Source organism: Dendrobates tinctorius, unplaced genomic scaffold (genome assembly GCF_039654945.1).
Source record: "Dendrobates tinctorius isolate UK_male_01 unplaced genomic scaffold, ASM3965494v1 ptg000090l, whole genome shotgun sequence".
Classification (NCBI taxonomy): Eukaryota; Metazoa; Chordata; class Amphibia; order Anura; family Dendrobatidae; genus Dendrobates; species Dendrobates tinctorius.
Genome location: NW_027361758.1, coordinates 3,854,437 through 3,876,667, shown reverse-complemented (window position 1 = coordinate 3,876,667; position 22,231 = coordinate 3,854,437). Strand labels below are relative to the sequence as shown.

The 22,231-nt window shown below is 40.6% G+C and overlaps 1 protein-coding gene across 1 annotated transcript; it reads right to left on the bottom strand.

The window, feature by feature from the left end:
* Positions 1–19,858: 19,858 nt before the first annotated feature.
* Positions 19,859–20,785, bottom strand: LOC141098386 (hydroxycarboxylic acid receptor 2-like). The gene has a single exon (XM_073586141.1). The coding sequence runs from the start codon at positions 20,783–20,785 to the stop codon at positions 19,859–19,861; it is 927 nt and encodes a 308-aa protein (XP_073442242.1).
* Positions 20,786–22,231: the final 1,446 nt, after the last annotated feature.

Here is a 22,231-nt window from a genome sequence, read left to right as displayed (position 1 = left end):
AACTTCTGCAGCTCTCTTGTAAATAATACATTGGGGTGTGACCCTCAAGCATGCCCAGATAACACCTGATTAGCTGTTAAAACACAACCAAAATAAAGATACACATGCAAACCTTCTGCAGGTCTATTGTAGATAATGCATTGGGATGTAGCCCTCAAGCATGCTCAGATGACACTTAATTGACTATTAAAGCACAATCGAAATACAGAAACACATGCAAACCTTCTACAGATCTATTGTGAATAATACGTTGGGGTATGACCCTCAAGCATGCTCAGATGACACTTAGTTGTTAGAGCACAATCAAGATAAAGATACCCATGCAAACCTTCTATAAGTCTATTATGGATAATGCATTGGGGTATAACCCTCAAGCATGCCCAGATGACACTTCGTTAGCTGTTAGAGCACAGTCAAAATAAAGATATGACTCTTAGACTCGGAGTAGCTATGGAATATCAGCTAAACCACATATACAACTTAGTCACAGGTGATCTAATCAGAAATGGACAATTTATACAAAAATAATAATGTCAGAAAAAGGTAGAGAAAAAAAAAAATTTCTTTTCTTTTTTCAATAGTACAGCATAAATTCCTTTTTTAAATTTAATACCAAAGGAACACGTGTGTCAAGCATATATATCCAATATGCCTCTCGGTTCCTTAAAAGTTTTTCTCTGTCACCACCTCGTACATCTCTTCTAATCCTCTCTACTGCATAAATCTTCAAGCCAGATAAATCCCTGTTATGAACAGAGGTAAAGTGCTTTGACAGATTAGAAACATTCCTAGTAGTAGTTTGCCCGACATCATATAGATGTTCACGTATTCTCTCTTTTAGTTTGCGGATAGTGGATCCTACATATTTTAAACCGCATTTAGTGCATTCAGCTATATAAACCACGTCATTTGAGTTACAATTTAAAAACTCTTTAATCTTATATACCTTACTATTTGTGGCATTAGAAGAAAAACAGCAAGTTTTACATGGTGATTGGCCACACTTATGATATCCTGCCACAGATAACCAGTTACCTTTGTTATTATAAGATTGCTCTGATCGGTGTAAACTAGGTGACAGGCTGTTTCCTAATGTTAATGCCTTTCTGGAGACTATTTTAATTCCGTCTCTCAGCATTTCATTCATAGTATCATCTTTCTGCAAAATATATAGGTTATTGTTAATGATCCTGCGGATCTGATTAAAATAAGGGCTATATGTGAGAATTAAAGTCGGACGATCATTATTTTTTTTATTATCAATGTCAGAATTAGACTTGATAAGAGTGTCCCTTGATTTTTTTGTTAACAATATTTACAGCTCTCTGAATCGTCCAATTAGGATAACCTCTTTTATTTAAACGACTTTTAATAGAAAAAGACTCTCTTTTTTTTTTTTTTTTTATAGCTTTCCTCTGTGCTACAATTTCTTTTAGCACGTGTGAGTTCTCCCACAGGGATAACCTTAATGGTATGGGCTGGGTGGTAACTGCGTGCATGAAGAATGGTATTACCTGCAGTTTTATTTCTATAGGTAGCAGTAGAAATACACTGATGTGATTTTCCAGTTAAACAAAGATCCAAAAAATATATGCAATGTGAATCAAAAGAATAAGTGAATTTTAAATTAAATTCATTTAAATTAATATAATCTATAAACATAGGAATAGTGTTAATGTCCCCCTTCCAAATTAATAACAAGTAATCTATATATCTAGCGTACCATTCGATATGGTCAAAAAAAGGATTATCAACATAAAAGATAAAAAGCTCTTCCCACCAAGCCATGATCAGATTGGCCACAGATGGTGAGAATTTGGCTCCGCTCCGTACACCTCCGGCTCCGCTCCGTACACCTCGTACACCTCCGGCTCTGCTCCACTCCGTGCACCTCGTACACACACGGCTCCGTAGACCTTGTACACACCTCTGGCTCTGCTCTGCACACCTCCGGCTCCGCTCCGTACACTTCGTACACCTCCGGCTCTGCTCCACTCCGTGAATCTCGTACACACACGGCTCCGTAGACCTTGTACACACCTCCGGCTCCGCTCCGTACACTTCGTACACACACAGCTCCCCTCTACTCCGCTCCGTACACCTCGTACACACGCGGCTCCGCTCCGTACACCTCGTACACACGCGGCTCCGCTCCGTCCATCCTGTAAACCCCTCCTGACCCCACACATACTTCTCTCATCCAGCACCATGACAACCAGCACAGCAGACTCCTGCAGACACCAAGAGGCAGGGATGTGCGCACAGGACCTGTGATGAGGTCACAGGAGGGGAGGAGTCAGGGGGTCACATGATCAGGGGTCTGGACAGAGGACACTGATCATGTGACCCCCCCCTGACTCCTCCCCTCCTTGACCTCATCACAGGTCCGGTTCGCAGAGAAGAGAGCAGCCAAGCGATGCTGAGAGTGGCTGCGGAGGGGAGGGGGGTCTCTGTAGGGCGAGGATGGGGTGCGTGGGGGGACATGGCAGCTTATCTCCCTGCAGTGCAAAAATCCCGAAAGTGTTGGGAGCTATAACCGCCTTGCCCGCAGAGGGCCGGCGGCATGAAGAACAGCCAGGCCAGTGGCAGCATCAGCTGGCAAGAGGCCAGATGAGTGGGCGCTGCCAGCCCGTGGCCCACATGACAGCGGGCCCAGCAGGAAAATGCCCGGTTGGGCACATTATCATTCTGGGCCTGTCAGTGGAGCAGCTCGAGTCATTTGAGTTGTTTGAATAATAACCTTTTAAATATCAAGTTAAAATATATGAATGATCATAACAAAATTTATTTTTTTGGATATCCGCATTGAGGATGATGACAATCGTTTTCTACAAACGAATGTCTTCAGGAAATCAACATCCTTTAACTCATTATTACATACTTCATGCTACTATTAAAGGAATTTTCACACAAACAAAGTTAATTTCAATATCAATAGATCTTGGAATAATAATTTCCACAAATGGATTTGTTTAAAAAATGTTCCTGTGCTGAGATAATCTTATAAATGTTCCCCTGCTGTGTACTGTGTAATGGCTGTATCTGAGCATACAGGGGCATGGTCTGATCATACCACAGCTCCTGGGCAGGGGAGGAGGCAAAGAAATATACAGACATTATAACAGGGAATTGCAAATAATTCTTTCTTCGAGGTAAAATAGGGATATATTTTACCTCACAAAAAGAATCAGCTGTGAGCTCCTGCTGTAATGTCTGTATACTTTTTTCCTTCCTCCCCTGCCCAGGAGCTGCGGTATGATCAGATCATGTCCTTGTACAGTCAGACACGGCCATTACACAGTACTGGCACATTTATAAGATTATCTCAGCACATTAAAAAAAAATAAATTATGTTTTTTAAACGCCTCAAATTGTGGAAATGTATTATTAATCTACGATGTGTTAATTAAAATCAACTTTAAAATTACATTTGTTGTTATATTCCCCCGACGTTCTGTCTCTTCCCCACTATCCCGTAGAATGTAAGTCCGCAAGAACAGGGTCCTCTCTGCTCTGCACCAGTCTGTCATTGTAAATTTGTTTACTGTTAATGATATCTATAACTTTGTATGTAAACCCCCTCATGTACAGCACCATGGAATTAATGGCGCTATATAAATAATAATAATTTGTTGGGGGGAAAACCCCTTTAAGGCTGTCATGGTTGGGCAGTTCCTCAGAATGATGCCAATCTGCTGTACTGAGGAGAAATTTGAGACAGTTGATTGTAAAAATAGGTGATATAGCCAAAAAGTATCAAAAATCGATATAGGAATTACTTGATCCAACAGCTGATTAAAACAAATGACCGTAATGAGAAATTTTTGTTTCATCTCAAGTTTTAAACATAAGTGGCAAGCAATGCGATATTATGCCCAAACACTGGCTGATTTTAAAAACTGAGCCATCGCTGGCAACTTATTTACCTGATTCACCACTCATGACACCAAGGCGATCCAAATATCTTGAAGACCTACCTGTTCAGAGCTACTATATACCACGGCCTCCTAACCCTTTTGGTTCCAGCAGTCCAGTTTGAGGCTGCTACCTATGAGGACACTGTCTTGCCTGCACCAATGTCTCTCACAGAACCACTTTTGAGTTGGCTGATGGTAACCGTGACTATGAAATTGTCATGTTTCATATAGTACTACCAATGTGGTGTACTACGCCACATGTGGATGGTGTAAAATGTATGTTGGCCTGACTTTTAGAGAATTAAGGGTAAGAGTTATGGAACACATGAGCGACATTGGCATGGCCAAGACAGTGAATGTCAAAACTACTTTGAAAACGTTGGCACCCAATTTTAAGGTACAACATGGCTTTAAATCAAAATCTCTGATACGCTTTGATGTGGTCAACTGTGGCATCTGAACTGGCAATGTGAAAAAAAAAAAAAAATACTAGCACAAAGGAAAGCTAAGTTGATAGTCTCCCTGGGAACCATGACTTTGTTTGGTCTAAATGAGACACTCAGCTTTGTCCCATTCCTGTAGTCATCTGCCATCCACCATCTTTTATACGTTACTGTTGTTTTTTGTTTTCCTTACTGGTGTTTTGTTTCTCGGCAGCTTCTTCCTTTTATATAGTCAACTTTTATAGATATGCCCCAGGATGATGCATTATCATGGTTTGAAGATTCTGGGACTTTGAAGATTTTTTTTTTGTGTGTGTATATACGTACACACACTATATCAGGAATAAAATTATCTTTGTAGGTATACTTCTATTGTACATTGTTATCTTTCTCCTTAGGGGTATTGTCACAGGGATACCGCAGCAGAGAGGGGTCAGAAGATCGCGCCGTCTGACTACACGTGCACTTGCACTGGTTGGATCTGCGTTGCCTTCCAGTTAGCTGTGCAGATTTACCATTGGTTTGCTGTTGCAAGTGTTCAAACAGTTCAGTTTTGTCACGTAGAGCTCTCTGACCTGAGTTATCTCAGCTGTTTGGATTTCTCCACTCCCATCTGGTATAAATACCCACCTCTCTTGAGTAGTTTCCAGTGATAACTTTCTATAACCTGGTTTGGAGCTGGAGTTGAGATGTGTAAAGAGAGGTTGTCTGTGGAGATATGTTTGGACGTTTGAGTGTATTCCTTTACCTTATCTTCTATTTGGTTAGCCTTACCTTTTCCTTACCCTTTCCCCTTTTTGTAGTCTGGGTGCACGGTGATTGATTGCTGTTTTTTTTTATCCTTGTCGCTTTCCCTTTGTTGCCTTTATGTTAGAGCAGGGCTAGCATTTCTGCTGCCCTACGCACTAGTCAGGTTTGTTATCAGGGTAAGACAGGCATAGAAATGTGATCGCCACACAGGGTGAAAGAACCCGTCTAGGGACACTAGGGAGCTTAGGGTTGCACAGAGTAAGTGTCAGGGGTGCCCACTTTAATCTTTCCGTAGTAGCAGTGCTCACCTACCTTTGCGTCTCACTGTGCGCCATCTTGTTTCTGGCAGAAGCATGACAGGTATATAATGTTAACATTGCACATTTGCACCTGTCGTTCTGGTGGTGCTTTTATGCCTATCCCTAAATGGCTGATAAGTAGCGTACATCTTTATATAACTTTAGCCATTAGACGTAACACTAATCCTTGCCTTAGACTTGTGCGCATGCGCAGCTGTCACTGCTTTAATCCTCCTTCACCTCTCGGCGTCTATATGGTGTGTGCGCTTGTCCAGCCTTGAGACGTCCACACTCCTGCGTATGCTTTCCCAGCACCATGATGCCGATTGTGACTATTAGGTATTTTTGGCGCAGGGTGCTTGCGCTGCGATTATAATTTTTATTGGTTGGTGTTACGGTCACGTGATCGGCATCTACGACATTTAAGGGTTTTTTTTGTTTTGTTTTTTTAATCTGAGCACACTTACCCCTTGAAAAAGCTGCATACCTTCATATGCAAAAAGCATGTCAGAGTCTCTAAAGGGTCCTTTATTCTTTCTGGCAGCCTACACATAGCGCATCATCATGGGTATGGCAAAAGGTTTCTTTTATGTCTTAATATCCTTGTGTTACTCTCTCTATGCTTGCATCCTTAGTCTATAACCAGTGTGTCCATTATGTATATACTAGCTGAAGAGCCCGGCGCTGCCCGAGCATAGTAACTAACTACGGTTAGTTATAACAAATTATAATGATTATGTATGTGTGTGTGTGTGTGTGTATAATATATATATAATGTAGAGCACCGCCCACTTCGCATAGCCACATTTACTATAGTATCCCACATCATCCCGTCAGCCAGAGCTACCGGACTACTACCACTAATATCCCACCTCCCGTCAGCCAGAGCCACCGGACTACTCCCCCTAATGTCACACATCATCCTGTCAGCCAGAGCTACCGGACTACTACCACTAATATCCCACATCATCCTGTCAGCCAGAGCTACCGGACTACTACCACTAATATCCCACATCATTCTGTCAGCCAGAGCCACCGGACTACTACCCCTAATATCCTACATCAGCCAGAGCCACCGGACTACTACCCCTAATATCCCACATCATCCCATCAGGCTGGGGTCAGAACCAGAACGCTGAGTGGAACGGTCCAAACTTTCTTACCGGGGATCCCTTTGAGAGGCCTGGTGTCAGAATCAGAGCACTGAGTGGATTTGTACTGACTTCCATACCAATGATCCCTTTAATAGAAACCTGGGGTGAGAATCAGAGTGCTGAGGGATTTACCCTAACTTCCATACCAGAGATCCCTTTAAGAGAGGCCTGGGGTCAGTACCAAAGCGCAGAGTGGATTTTCCCTCACTTCCATACCGGGGATCCCTTTAAGAGAGACTGGGATCAGTACCAACGCACTGAGTGGATTTGCTGTGACTTGCATACCAATGATCCCTTTAATAGAACCCTGGGTCAAAATCAGAGCGTTGAGGGATTTGCCCTAACTTCCATACATGAGATCCCTTTAAGAGAGCCTGGGGTCAGAACCAAAGCGCTGGATGGATTTGCCCTGACTTCCATACTGGAGATCCCTTTAAGAAAAGCCTGGAGTCAGTACCAAAGTGCAGAGTGGATTTGCCCTAACTTCCATACCAATGATCCCTTTAAGAGACCCTGGGGTCAGAACCACAGAGCTGAGTGGAACGGTCCTAACTTCCATACCAGGGATCCCTTTAAGAGAGGACTGGGGTCAAAACCAAAGCGCTGGATGGATTTGCCCTAACTTCCATACCAATGATCCCTTTAAGAGGGAAGATGTGCCTAAGGGATGGAGGATGTGTGATGGGGATATGGGCAGGGAGGGGGGGATTCATTTCTGTCATGTTCCATAGACATACTGATAGGGAATTTAGATTGTGAGCCCCATCGGGGACAGTGATGATGTGTGTGTGTGTGCAAACTAAAGTGCTGCAGAATATGTTAGCGCTATATAAAAATAAAGATTATTATTATGTGCTCTCTGCTCCTTTCTGGGGGCAGACAATGGCTGGGAGCTTATGTTCCATGGGATGCTAGATTTCTCCCACCATGTCAGTGTCTGCTGAGGTGTTGTCAAGTGGGAAAACTTGCTCATAGCAACCAATCACAGCTCAGCTACTTTTAACCAGCTCTGGTGAAATGAGAGATGCTTAGTGATTGGTTGCAAGGAAAACTGTTGCTCATAGCAACCAATCACAGCTCAGCTTCTTTTGAACAGCTCTGGTGAAATGAACGATGCTTCGTGATTGGTTGGTGATACACACACATGCATGCATGCATACATACATACATTCACTTTTATATAGAGATATACATACATACATACATACATACATTCACTTTCATATATAGAGATATACCTTTGCAGGAATTTTTGTAATACCCTATACACATAGTGTGTGCGCCGTTGTTTGGCTGTCTATGTATTGTTCCATTTGTCTTGCAGCATTGTCTATGGTATTGCTTTTAAATAGTACTAATACATCTACATTTATTCAGCACTATACTCCAATTCTTTTTCTCTTTTTTTTTTTAACTGTTCTATCATGAAGTTGTTGTTTTTTGTGACAGTGTTAGATAAAATTTTCTACTTGTGGCCAATTTATTAAGTAAATTATGTACCTATTGGATTTTTATATCTGAAGCGGTGGTTGGTTAGGCCCTATAATAAGCAGGATCTAACAGGCCTCCTGTCAGTGTTACATTTACACACAAGTAATGACCTGTTGTGAATTCTCTCTGGCTTCCCTCTGGTGATTACTGAAGGTAGTGGAGCTGGTCAGATTGACAGAGGGGTTGCGAGTTCTCTTTCTGGGCTCCCTCTGGTGGTTACTGGAGGTTGTGGAGCTGATCTGATTGACATATGCTTGCCACCTGATAATGAGGAGCACGATTGGAGATCTGGGGTTTCTGATTGGGATTTAAGACAGCTGACTCCCTCTATCCCTGCTGGTGATTTTCTTCCTGTGCCTTCTGAGGTCTGATGTCTCCTGCTCTGTCCCTGCATGGTTCAGCTAAGTGGTTCATTTGCTATTCTGTTTGCATTTGATCTGGTTTTGTCTATCTGCATTGTGCGGGTCAGCTAGCTCCGGCTGGGGCTGTGCTGAATGACCGCCCATATTTTACTGCTTATGCCAGTTTGTTTTGTCCCCTGTTATATTGGTCTCTTTTTGCTTTCAGAATATACCAGAGTGCTGATATAGTGGGGGCGAAGTCGTGCGACTTCAGTGTTTTTTGTGCATCAGACGTGTTGGTCTTTTTGCAGGGTTTTTTGCATGATTGCAGACAGTGTCTTTCCTTTCCTGTCCTGTCTAGTCAGTGTGCGCCCCATCATTTGCTTAGTCTATTTTTCTGCCTGCGTATGTGTTTTCATCTTGCCTCACCGACAATATATGTGTGGGGGCTATCTATTCCTTTGGGGTCTGCTCTGGGGCAGTTTAGATTTCCCCTTTCTTGCTTTAGGCTTAGTTAGCTCTCCGACTGTGCCGAGGCGTCTTGGATCATCGTAGGTACGCTCCACGGCTAATGCTAGTTGTGTGGATAGGATCAGGGGTCTGCAATCCGCTTAAGTTACCAACCTCTCTGGTTTTCTGTGGCTTAGCCTGGGCCTGCTATCCTCCTCGGTGACCCATTCTTAACAATGACTCATAAGTATGGCAGAGTATTAGACAAGTGATAGAATTCTAAAATGTTCAAGTCCCGTAGCAGGACTAAGTAAAAAAAAAAATTACTTATACACAGTATAAATTTTTTTTTTTTTTTTTTAAATATATTATAATATATCATTATTTTTTTTTTTTTGAGGGGGAAAGAAACCAGACACTTATTTGGAATTTCTAAGCATTATTTAACCCCTTCAGTGATAACTGGAAAAAATGGCAAAAATGCTGTGGTGCGTGTGTTTTTTTTTGTTTTTTTTAATTTAACATGCCACTACCCTAAAATGAAACACAATATCAAATCTTATGTAATTAAGATACTAACTCTGAAAACACCATCTTGTCACACACAAGGGTTGCCTTGACGTGCCGGGATGGCTTGTACATTCCTTTGATCAAAATTAGGTTTACTAAATACCCTTATTATTACTACCTTCATGCAATTTTTGCAATCTATTTTTTACTTTTTTATCACAATGATCAAAATAAAAAATAGTAAATCAAATCCCCCTTTGTCTCACCCCCTTAGTTGGAAAAAATATATAAAATAATTTAAAAAAAAATCCATGCTTTGCAGTTAGGGTTGGGGTTAGAATTGTCTTTTTTTTTTTTTTTTTTTTTTCAAAAGTAAGAAAAAAAGATGTGACTGCTCGCTACTCGAGTTTGCATTGGGTGCTCGGGCATGCCTGGAGTATCTTGTATTCTGTATGTTTTTTGGGGGGGCTGTCTAACAACCGCAAAACATGTGGGGCAGGGACTCGTGTACCTGCGATATTTGGTACATATCTGATCACCCAATGCAAACTGGACTAGCGAGCACTTATGCTTAACACTAATGACAACTTATTCAATATGACAATCTAATGTTATCAAATTCTGTGTCGTACCTGGTTTGAAATGCTCACTATACCCCTGGATAAAATCCTTGAGGGGTAGTAGTTTCCAAAATTGTGTCACTTGTGGGGGGTTTCCACTGTTTAGGTACATCAGGGACTCTCCAAACGCGACATGGCCTCCACTCTCGATTCCAGCCAATTTTGTGTTTAAAAAATCAAACTGTGCTCCTTCCCTTCCAAGCTCTGCCGTGTGCCTAAACAGTAGATTTCACCCACATATGAGGTATCTGTGTATTCGGGAAAAACTGCACAACAAAGTTTGTGGTCCATTTTCTCCTGTTACCCTTGTGAAAATAATAAAGTTTGGGTCTTTTTGTGAAAAAGTTAAATGTTCATTTTTTTTTCCTACCACATTGCTTCAGTCCTCATGAAGCACCTGAAGGGTTAATAACCTTTTTGAATGTGGTTTTGATCACCTTGAGGAGTGCAGTTTTTATAATAGTGTCATTTTTGGCTATTTTCTGTCATATGGACCACTTCAAATGTGATGTGGTCCCTAAAAAAATTGCTTGCCAAATTTTGTTGGAAAAATTAGAAATCACTGATCAACTTTTCCTTCTAAATTCCTAACAAAAAAGTTTACAAAATTGTGCTGATAAAGTAGATGTGGGAAATGTTATTTATGAACTATTTTGTGACACCACTCTCTGATTTTAAGGGCACAAAAATTTAAAAGTTTGAAAATTGCAACATTTTCAAAATTTGACAAAATTCCGTTTTGTTCACACAAACGCAAGTCATATTGAAGAAATTGTAGCAATATCATGAAGTACAATATGTCATGAAAAAACAATCTGAAATCAGTGGGATACATTGAAGTGTTCCAGAGTTATTACCACGTAAATTGACACTGGTCAGAATTGTAAAATTTCACTTGGTCATTAAAAGGTCAAAATTAGGCCATTAAGGCCATAGTTGGATAGCTTTTTATACTTTCTTGTTCAAAAAAATGTTAATGAAGTATCTCTCAACTTAGACCTGATGAAGTCCAGAGTAACTCTGCCTCTGTCTCATTATAGTGAATGGTTCTGTCTCAACCAAGTACAGTAGATATTTAGATGAAAACCTTAAATTAGTTTCCCACTTAACATGTGCTCTATCTTTAAAAGAGTTACAAAAAGTTATGCATCTCAAAATGGTACCATAGATAACCAACTCAGCCCACAAAATATAAAGCCCCCACTCAGGTTCACCATCTATCAATGGAAAAATAGGTGGTTTTCACGTTACTGGTAGCACAAAGGCTCTGAAAAAGCTCCTTGTGAAATCTGCAATCCGAAATCCAGATGTTCAACTCCCTTCTGAGTCCCACAGTGTGCCTAAACACAGTTAGCAACCATATGTACTGCATTACTGTAGCGAGGAGAGCCTACTTATTAATTTACAGCATGCATGTCTCCAGAAGCACAAGCTGGGCACAATGTTTGGGGACTATAATGTCATATTTACAATTTTCACTCTAAGGCCGGGGTTAAATTTGCGAGTGTGATGCGAGAAACTCGCGCATCAATACCCAGTGCTGTCGCCGGCACTCGGGACTGGAGTGTGCAGTGGCATGTATTTCTATGCAGCCGCACACTCAGGTCCCGAGTGCTGGCGGCAGCACCGGGTATTGATGCGAGAGACTCACGCGAGTTTCTCGCATCACACTCGCAAGTGTGACCCTGGTCTAACATCATCTTGTGCTTATTTCTGAAAAACAAATGTGGCAGCAAAATAGTTAATTCACCAGTAGATACGTTTCCAGAGGGGTGCAATTTCCAAACTGGAGTCACTTGTATGGGGTTTTTGCTGTTCTGGCACTTGGGACTCCACAAATGGAATCTGCAAAGTCTTCTAGAAAAATCTGAACTCCAAAAATTAAATGGCGCTCCCTACCTCCTGAGCCTTGCTGTGTGGTCAAACCATACTGTACAGACACACATGGGGTTCTGCTGTGTTCAGGAGAAATTGTGTAACAAATTTATAAAGTAAAAATGCAATCTTGTTTTCATAACGCCCAATATAAAAATTGTGAAACACCCATGGTATCCACATACTCACTGCAGATGAATTCATTATGGGATGTACAGGGTGAGCCATGTATATGGATACACCTAAATAAAATGGGAATGGTTGGTGATATCAACTTACTTTTTGTGGCACATTAGTATATGGGAGGGGGGAAACTTTTCAAGATGGGTGGTGACCAATGGCGGACATTTTGAAATCAGCCATTTTGAATCCAACTTTATTTTTTTCCAATGGGAAGAGGGTCATGTGACACATCAGACTTATTGAGAATTTCACAAGAAAAACAATGGTGTGCTTGGTTTTAACGTAACTTTATTATTTCATGAGTTATTTCAAAGTTTCTTTGTTTACAGCCATTGACATGTCGCAGAGGTTAACATGTGAGGAGCGGATAGAAATTGTGTTGATGTCTGGTGAATACAGTACCCGAGTCATTGCGGCAGATTTCAATGCAAGACACCCTACACAAGAAAACGGTCACCATTCTCATTTTATTTAGGTGTATCCATATAAATGGCCCACCCAAGAAAGTTTGCCTCATCACTGAACATAATGTTCTGTGTAAACTGAGTCCTGTTCCAATTTTTGTTTTGCCCATTTTGAAAGTTCAGCGCACCTATCTGGCATCAGTCGAACATCCCTTCAGCGGATATTAGCTACTCACAAATGGCACCCTTACAAAATCCAGCTGCTGCAGCATCTCAACGAGGATGACCCAGATCAGAGCTGAATTTGCAGAATGGGCAACACAATTTCTATCCGCTCCTCGTGTGTCACATGGCCCTCTTCCCATTGGAAAAAATAAAGTGAAAAAGTGAAGTGGCCCCTAAAAAAACAAAGCACTTTTATAAATTTCATTGGAAAAAAATAAAAATTGCTGTTTTATGCAGTATGACTATTTTGTTGTAAGGGCATAAAACTCCAAATATAAAAATTGCTACATTTTAATAAAATTTCCAATATTTTCACACATTTTATCATCTTAAACGTACTAGTAATATAAAGTACAATGTTTAAAAAAATTATTTTCAGAAGTACTGAAGTATGTAGAAAGCATTCCAGAATTCTTACCACAAAGTAGGACGTCAGTTTGAGAAGTTTGGCCTAGTCAGTAAGGTGTCAGCAGGCTTTGGTGGGAGGGGATTAAAATGTCCTCTAACTATATCTACTGGGGTCACAATGTGATTTGATCGTCTGAGACTCGTCACCTTCCCTCCAATTGGTAGCGTTACTGAATATAGCATGCACTGGGTGTGTTTTTCTCTCTGTAGGCAACAATAACACAAATATAAAGTGTTGCCACCAAGAATGCTGGTATAATAATAAAAGCTGTGAAGAATGCTTGAAATGTATGGCCTTTTAAAAAGGTGTATATACAAAAATTTTTTTTTTTTTTTTTTTAAATCCACTCTTCTATTAGATCCCCAAAATTTAAAATGGGTCTCTTGATTTTACCAATTTGTAAATTGGGATTTAACTTGGCTGATTCTGTCAGGACACAGTCACACATTTGATTTTTTAATGTATGAGAAAAACAGACAGATTATTCTGCTTAAGCCGGGGTTACACTAGCGAGAAATACGGGCGAGTGCTATGCGATAAAACATTGCATAGCACTCGGACCGCTGTAAATCTATGGGGCAGCTCCCATCACCTTTTTTTTTATCTCGCCCGTATTGTACGTGCAAGTGAAATCGCAGCATGCCGAGACTCGCCAATGCAAGTCTATGGGTGTGAGAAAAAAATCACACACCACACGGACCATCCGTGTGACTTGCGAGAAATACGCATCGGTGTCCTTTGAAAAGCCGGCAGTTCATGTGCGCTGTACAGTAAAATCACAAGGTTATAAAAGAATAGATATATACACAAAGAATGTATATGAAAAGATGTATATATATGAAAATATACAGTATATCAAAATGCCAGTTCATTTTCCCACGCTCCAGAGTTCAGCGCAGGTCAGACTGTGAGGGTGCGCAAATTCAGTGACGCCAGCGCTAGTCACTGAGGCTGCGCAGGCAACATCTCATTCACCAGTGGTTTTTCAGCCGAGATGGTTGCTTCTTTTCACCGTCCAGGTTGAAAAATGTATATCCCCCAGATATGGATTACGGCGTGGGACACAACGACGGACAGGTATGGTATATTGTTGCTTTTTTATTTTATATTTATTACAGGAGAACGAAGGCTTCACAAGGATTAAGTGTGTTTGTAAGTATGCTTTATTTAAGAATAAAAAAGGAATCTGTGTCTTTATTTCAAAGAAATAAAGGATTTTTTAATGGGTGTCTGTGTTTTCTTTACAATTTGACTATGGGGTTAGTAATAGGGGCGTCTAATTGACGCCTCTCCATTACTAACCTCTTAGAGATGCGCCTTTTCTGAGGCAGCTGAAAGCTGATGTTTTTAGCCATGGGGGGCCACTATATGGCCCCTTTCTAGGCTATTAACATCAGCCCTCAGCTGTCTGCCTAGCCATTGCTGGCTATTAATTATAGGGGGACACCACGCCATTTTTTCCGTAATTTAATCTTCATTAAAAACATGTCCACAATTTTGCACACACTATAATAATTGTATTTGTCACTGACCTGTATAGATCTACCTATTCTATAAGGATTTACTGTATATAATCCATCTCTCCTATCCTGTTGGCTCCTGCAGTGATTTTACAGAAGCCGACAAATGAACTACCGGCTATTCTTCTCTCTCTCCATGAAAATTTTTTATATATATATATATATATATATATATATATATATATATATATATATATATATATATATATATATGCAGTGTGTGTGTGTCACCTATTCTATCCTATTTTAACCTGATACTCTGATTATAATGTATGCGGCAGATCATTTGCCGGCTTTTAATCTAGCTATATATCTATCTAGCAATCTAATATTTATATACTCGAGTATAAGCCGAGATTTTCAGCCCATTTTTTCAGGCTGAAAGTGCCCCTATCTGCTTATACTCGAGTCATTGTCCCAGGGGGTGGGAGGGGGAGCGCAGGAGCTGGCGGTTGTCAGATCATACCCCCTCCTGGCGCGGTCTCTGCACTTCTCTGCTTCTCAGATGGTTCCCGGCGCTGTAGCTCTTCCAGTGTTCAGCGGTCACATGGCACTGCTCATTAAAGTAATAGGCCTATAGGCCTGGAGTGCATATTCATTACTTTAATGAGCAGTACCACGTGACCACTGAACACTGGAAGGAGCTGCCAGAGACCTTCGGATATGCTAGTGTAGAGACGTGCCAGGAGGGGATGAGTATGGCGGGGAGGACTGGGAGAGCCATGCGATATTCACGTGTCCCTGTTCCATCGCCACGCACCGCTCTGTCTTCCGCATCCTCTGGCTGTGCCGTTCAGGTCAGAGGGCGCAATGATGTGTTTAGTGTACGCCCTCTGCCTGAACAGTCACTGCAGAGACCTGGAAGAGAGAGCAGCGGTGGAAAGGGGGCAGGTGAATATTGCAGGTGCCGGGGCCCTTAGCCAGTGGTAACACCGGCACCTGGCCCCCATAGCGCGCCGGTTTCCCTTTCCTGGCCATTACGGCCTCCTAAATGTTTTAAAAGCAAGACCACATTAAATGCAAACTGTACCTGAAGCGTTTCTGAATCGCTCCCATGGCGCCAGAAAGGGAGAGCGCAGATAAAGGTTGACCAGGTCCGGACATAGACATTTCAGGTCCAACCTCCAAATGTGGAGCATCTTATGGGGCCATAACCTTTATGCAGCATTTTATGGAGCAGCATATGGGGCATATATATCTATGAAACATCTTATGGGGCCATGAACCTTTATGGAGCATTATATGGGGCATAGTATTCTATGAAGCATCTTATGGGGCCATCAACCTTTATGGAACATTATATGGGGCATATTCTACTGAGCATCTTATGGGGCCATCAACCTTTATGGAGCAGCATATGGGGCATATTATTCTATGGAGCATCTTATGGGGCCATCATTAACCTTTTATGCAGCATTATATGGGGAATATTTTAATATGGAGCATCTTATGGGGCCATTATTAACCTTTGTGCAGCATTATATGGGGGGATATTTTTGTATGGAGCATCTTATGGGGCCCAACATGAACTTTATAGAGCATTATATTGGGCTTATTTTATATGGAACATCTTATGGGGCCCATCATAAACTGTATGGAGCATTATATGGGGTGTATTCTGTATGGAGCATCTTATGGAGCCCATCATGAACTTTATGGTGCATTATATGGGGCTCCTGATTCAATATGGATATTCAAAAACATTTAAACTAATGATTTCTCAATTACCGGATATACTCGTGAATAAGCCGAGATTTTCAGCCCATTTTTGGGGGCATAATCTATGGAGCAGCATAATGGGGCATAAACTATGGGGCAGCATATGGGGGCATAGTCTATGGAGCAGCATATAGCATATGGGGGCATAGTCTATGGAGCAGCATATGGGGGCATAAACTATGGAGCAGAATATTGGGGCATAAACTATGGGGCAGCATATGGGGGCATAGTCTATGGATTCCACCCTCGGCTTATACACGAGTCAATAAGTTTTCCCAGTTTTTTGTGGCAAAATTAGGGGGTCGGCTTATACACGAGTATATACGGTAATCTTACTTTTATTGGTATCTATTTTTATTTTTGAAATTTACCAGTAGCTGCTGCATTTCCCACCCTATGCTTATACTCGAGTCAATAAGTTTTCCCATTTTTTTGTGGCAAAATTAGGGGCCTCAGCTTATAGTCGAGTATATATGGTATATATAAACTATATATATATTTTGAAGAATATTTCGTTTTAAAATGATGTGTCAATGACAGAGAACTGCTGTATGTAAAATCTCATGTTAAAATCGCATTGCATACGGATGTCATACAGATACTAGATGCGAGGAAATTGCATTGCAAATGGATTACATATGGATCACCATACGGAGAACATGCCTGCGATTCTCGGCCAAGAAAATGGAACCGATCATACGGCAAGTGTGACGCCGGCCTTAAACTCAGATCAGGGTTTGATCAGTGTGGCACTATTGTCATACAATTTTCTCGTTTGTGGCGAAAATAAAAAAAAAAACAAAAAACCTCCACCTTCATTCTGACAGTCCGTGAAATTCGTTCCGCACTCGGATGCCAGCCGATTTTTTTATTTATTTTTTTTTCACCGCACCATAGACTTGCATTGCCAATTGTGATCCAATCTTTGGCATAATCCTGAATGTGTGAATGGCCCCATAAGCTATCACAGGTACCTGTGCTATCCTGGAAAAAGACAAATAGCGCTTGTACGTGAAAATTGGATGTATCTCTCTCTTTTACATGGCACATTCATCATTCATTTTAGATCCACGCATCCACCACTGATATCAGATATTCCAGATGGAAACTTTGTCCTAAAGCTTTACTTGTGATATAATCATACATAGGACTATACAATAAATAAATATATGGATTGTACAATAGGTTTATAAAGTAGAAACACGGATTTACACGCACAGGTTAAACAATTGCCAAAGCCTTAAAGGGATGTTACACATATATATACACCATGCAAAACGTTTTTCTGTACTGATTCCTTCAAGATCTCTGCATGCTGTCACGGAATAGCAACCAGTGCTTACTTCCAGTGAATAAAATCTGTCCTGGTTATTTGACGATCACAATATGTAGTATTGATTTTCAGCTACAACATATGTATCTGAGTGCCTTGTAACAAGCCATGCTACGTGACAGATACCGTATATATTCGTGGAAAGTAAGCAAATAAAGGTCTTATTTAATTCCAGCTAGTACAGACCCTGAAAAAAAAAAAAGAGGGATACTGAAATTTGCTTATGTTTTGAATAACATGTTTTTGTTGAAACCAAAATAGCCCTTTAAAGTTGTACAGTAGTCTGTTTTAGTTATGAAATGTATCTTATAGCATCACAGAGTCTTGTTCAAGTTCTCAAAAATAATTATTATCGAAAGGTCCAATCTACTCATTACTTCAAGTACTGAATATTTTGATGGAGCCGATGCCCATAGCCATCATATTTTTGTAATTCTATAGGCAATATCTTCTAAATATCACTCCATGGCACTAATTCAACATTTTCTTTCTTTTTTTTGCTTTTCAAGACTTTGTTTTGTAGTATTTATTAATGTTTTTTTATGGCAAATTCTTTAAAATGGTACAAGTGGTTCCTACATTTTCCGCACAACTGAAAATGCTCTTTATTTTTATTTTTGCCAATTTTGCAGCTTTTTAGCACAAAAAGTTGAATGTTCGGCTAAATCATCACAAAATTTGTCAAAATATCTAGCGTACATAAAATCACTCCTGGGGACTACTGGAATATATTTACACCAAAATGGATTGCCTTTTTAACAATCTATAATATATAGTGTGTGTGTGTGTGTGTGTATATATGTGTGTATATATATATATATATATATATATATATATATATACACACACACGTGTCCTAGGATGTGTATCCCCTTTGGTGCGGGCTCTGGTGCTGAGTCCGCATCTTTTCCAGTACATGACTGCTGATTTGATCAAATGTCATGTGCCTCTAACAGCCGCAGGTGGAAACGCAATCCACCCACAGCTGTTAACATGTTAAGTGCCGCTGTCTGACAGAAGCATTTAACATGTGTGTCATCACTGTTCACGCCCATCGGCACCCCTGTCACATGATTGCGTGGTGCCAATGGGTTGGCATGTTATCTCGGGGTCTACAGGAGACCCCTGTGGTTGTCATTGCCGATGTATGAGCATTGGCCCAGGGCTGGCATCTATAGCAGATGATCATTTTATCTACACATAGCAGGGCTGATACCCTGCTATGTGCAGCAAAAGGGAACAGATGACAGCAGCTTCAAGTCTCCTATGGAGATTAGTGAAGCCAGTAAAAAAATAAAAAGTTTTGAACTTTTTTTTTTTATATTTTTAAAATTACTCTGCTTTTGCCGCATTTAAAATAAAAAAAAAATACTCATTTGGGATTGCTGCGTTCAGAAACGACAGTTCCATCAAGATATAAAAAGAATCCAATTGGTGAACGGCGTAATGATAAAAACAATAAAACCTCCAGAATTACATTCTTTTTTGGTCGCTGCAGCATTGCAATAACGAGCAAATAAAACATTGTATCTACCCCAAAATGGTATCAATAAAAAAGTCAGCTCGGCGTGCAAAAAATAAGCCCTCACCCAGCCTCAGATCCTGACAAATAGAGATGACACGGGTCTCGAATTTAAGTGGTGAAAAAAAAGAAACTGTACATGTTTTGATGTCTGTAAGCCCGGAATGAACCATCATGATGGCAGGTCAGTTTTAGTATTTAGTGAACACAGTAAACAAAAAAAAAATCGTGGAAGTGCACTTTTTTTTTGGCAAATTCACCACACTTTGCATTTTTTCATGTTTTTCACAAGATATGGTAAAACCAATGGTGTCATTCAAAAGGTACAACTCTTCCTGTAAAAAAACAAACCCTCACACGGACAAATTTAAAAAAAGGTTATGGCTCTGGGAAGAAGGGGAGCGATAAATGAAGATGCAAAAACAGAAAATCCCATGGTGGTGAAAGAGTTTAAACAAAAAAATGGCAATTGATGAATCAGCTGAAAAAGGGGAAGCTCAAAAGCCTGCCCACAATGACAAACATCAAAATAAGAAAAAACAGGCAAATACATATACAATAGATTTTTAAAAAGGCACAAATGAAAAGAATATGGTGTAAATAAAAAAAGGTGAAAAACAACTAAAAAAAAGGTACAAATGCAATCATGAAGAGGACCCTATGTCTTTTCCGGTGCGGTCCGATATACGGTACTTACTGGACTTCACTTTCCTTATACGTAGAGTCTTTACACAGACATGGAAATAACTTATGTGAAGATGGGCTTGAAAAATAATATAATACGGGATTGATTGCACTGTAGAAGTACGTAAGGCAAATAGTGAGGAAGAAGGCAAGGTTGGACAATCTATAGTGCATACAATCTTCATAGTTCATGGTCTTCAATACCCAGATGCCAACTCTGACGGAAGCTCCGGGCAGGTAACACACATTGAAGACAGTCGCGATGAATGTAAGGAATCTCATTGCTCTGCCTACCTTTCCATTGGTATCAATGGCATTGTACTGTAGGTGGAAAGCAATGCGGATGGTGCAGTATGAGATAGTCAGCAGGGACAGGAATGACAATGAGACGTAGAAAACATCCTGCCAGGCAATGGAGGAGTGTGGGCACACCGTGAAGCTTTCACACTGTATGGCATTATTAAGGTAGAAAAAGTGCGGATTAGGTAATATGTACGAGTGCAGTATGAAAATACATACCCACAGAGTACTGCAGATACAGGCCGCCTGCTTCACAGTGATATTATTCACTTTGTGAAATGGGAAAAGGATTCGATAATAACGAGTGAGAGCAATGACTGATAGGAAAATCATGGCGGCGGCTCTGGCAACGGCGATGATGTAGAGCATTAGTCTGCAAGGTATATCGCCATAGATCCAGTTTCTTTGACGGATGTAATAATCTGCACGCAACAGCACACACAGAAGAACCACAAAGTCTGCCAAAGTTAAGCTCAGCATGTACACCGAATTTGGTTTCCAGGACTTCATCTCCCTGTAAATCATCCACAGGCCAATACAATTGCCAATTATGCCACAGATGAACTCTACAAGAAGCAAGGGAGGTAGAATAACATCCATGATGGGTTCCTCAAAAATGCAGCAGCTGCTATTCATGACGAAGCTAGGCTCTTCAGCGACAACTCCTTTCAAATGTTGTATCCAGTAGCCAAGAACCTTTTATATATAATATCACTGAGAAAATTAGAAATGTTACATCACTTAAGGATCCATTGAGGTTTTGTGATGTGTAGGACATTGAATGGAAATGTTAATCTTGTCCTATTCTTCTTACGTGCTGTGGTCAGATGCAGATGCATGCTGATGTAAAACACCAGTGAAGTCATTTTGCATTTTTACACACATTATTTCCATCCATGAAACCATAGTCTATTATATTTGATTGGATTTAGTGTAAGAACATTTACAGTATTTTTTTTAAACTTGGCATAGGCATTGATTTGACAGCGTGTTAAAGCATGGTGCTGCTGAAATTAGGGAATTCTGCTGCTACAAAGAGGTGTACTTGGTCTGTAATATTTAAAAATAAAAATATGGACTGTAAAAAATAGAGAAATGTATAGGAAACAAAAAGCATCTGGGCCACAGGCTTCTGTCCACTGCCATAGCTAAGCTTAAAGCCTGATGCACATGATTGTATTACACCTCTGATTGCACACGCATGCTGGTCTTACCATACCTCTATACTTCAATTATACAGTACTGTGCAAAAGTTTTAGGCAGCTATAGAAAAGCTGCACAATAAGAATTTGAAAAGTTGAAGTGTCAAGTTTTTGTATCAATAAAATAGAAAATGAGTGAACAAAAGAGAAATCTAAATCATATCAATGTTTGGTGTGACTGCCGTTTGTCTTTCAAAAAGCATCTAATAATTATTCTTGTAATTTCACTTATGCACAGTTTTTGAGAGAAATCAGCAGGGAGGTTGATTTAAACATTTTGGAGAACTATCCACTAGTGATGAATGGCCAAACCCATGGATGCTCGGGTCCAGCAGGTTCTGCCGAACATCTAAAAAAAAAAGTTTGGTTTGGGTATCAGAACAGTACCTGAACCTGGAACCCATTCAGATGAATGAGGGGCCAGAACATCCGTGGTTTTCCATGCTGTCATCTGTATGACAGCTTAGCAAACATGGGCTCTGATTGGCGGAAAGATCATTACCACCAATCAGAGTGCTGCGGTTCCCATGCTGTCAAATGACCGACGGTAAAAAGGTTACCGCCAGCCACAGGCGTCGGCTGATGATAGAGTATTATTGTCATCAACCTATGCCTGCTGTCACTGATAACACGCAGTGAGCGAGGCCATAAGTGAGGTCACCAGGGCTTATCAGCTTTGAACTCATGTGAACTTTCTCACAGCAGCTCAGCGTTACACGCTGCAGGAGCAATTACGCTACTGTGTCAGTGTGTTCCGGCTTGCGGGGATAGCCGTCGCATCACTGATGTGACCGCTGTCCAAATCATCCGGATCATCTTGGGACAGTATCGATTATCTTCACATCAGAGAGGTGAGGGATATTTTTTTTTATTATTCTTC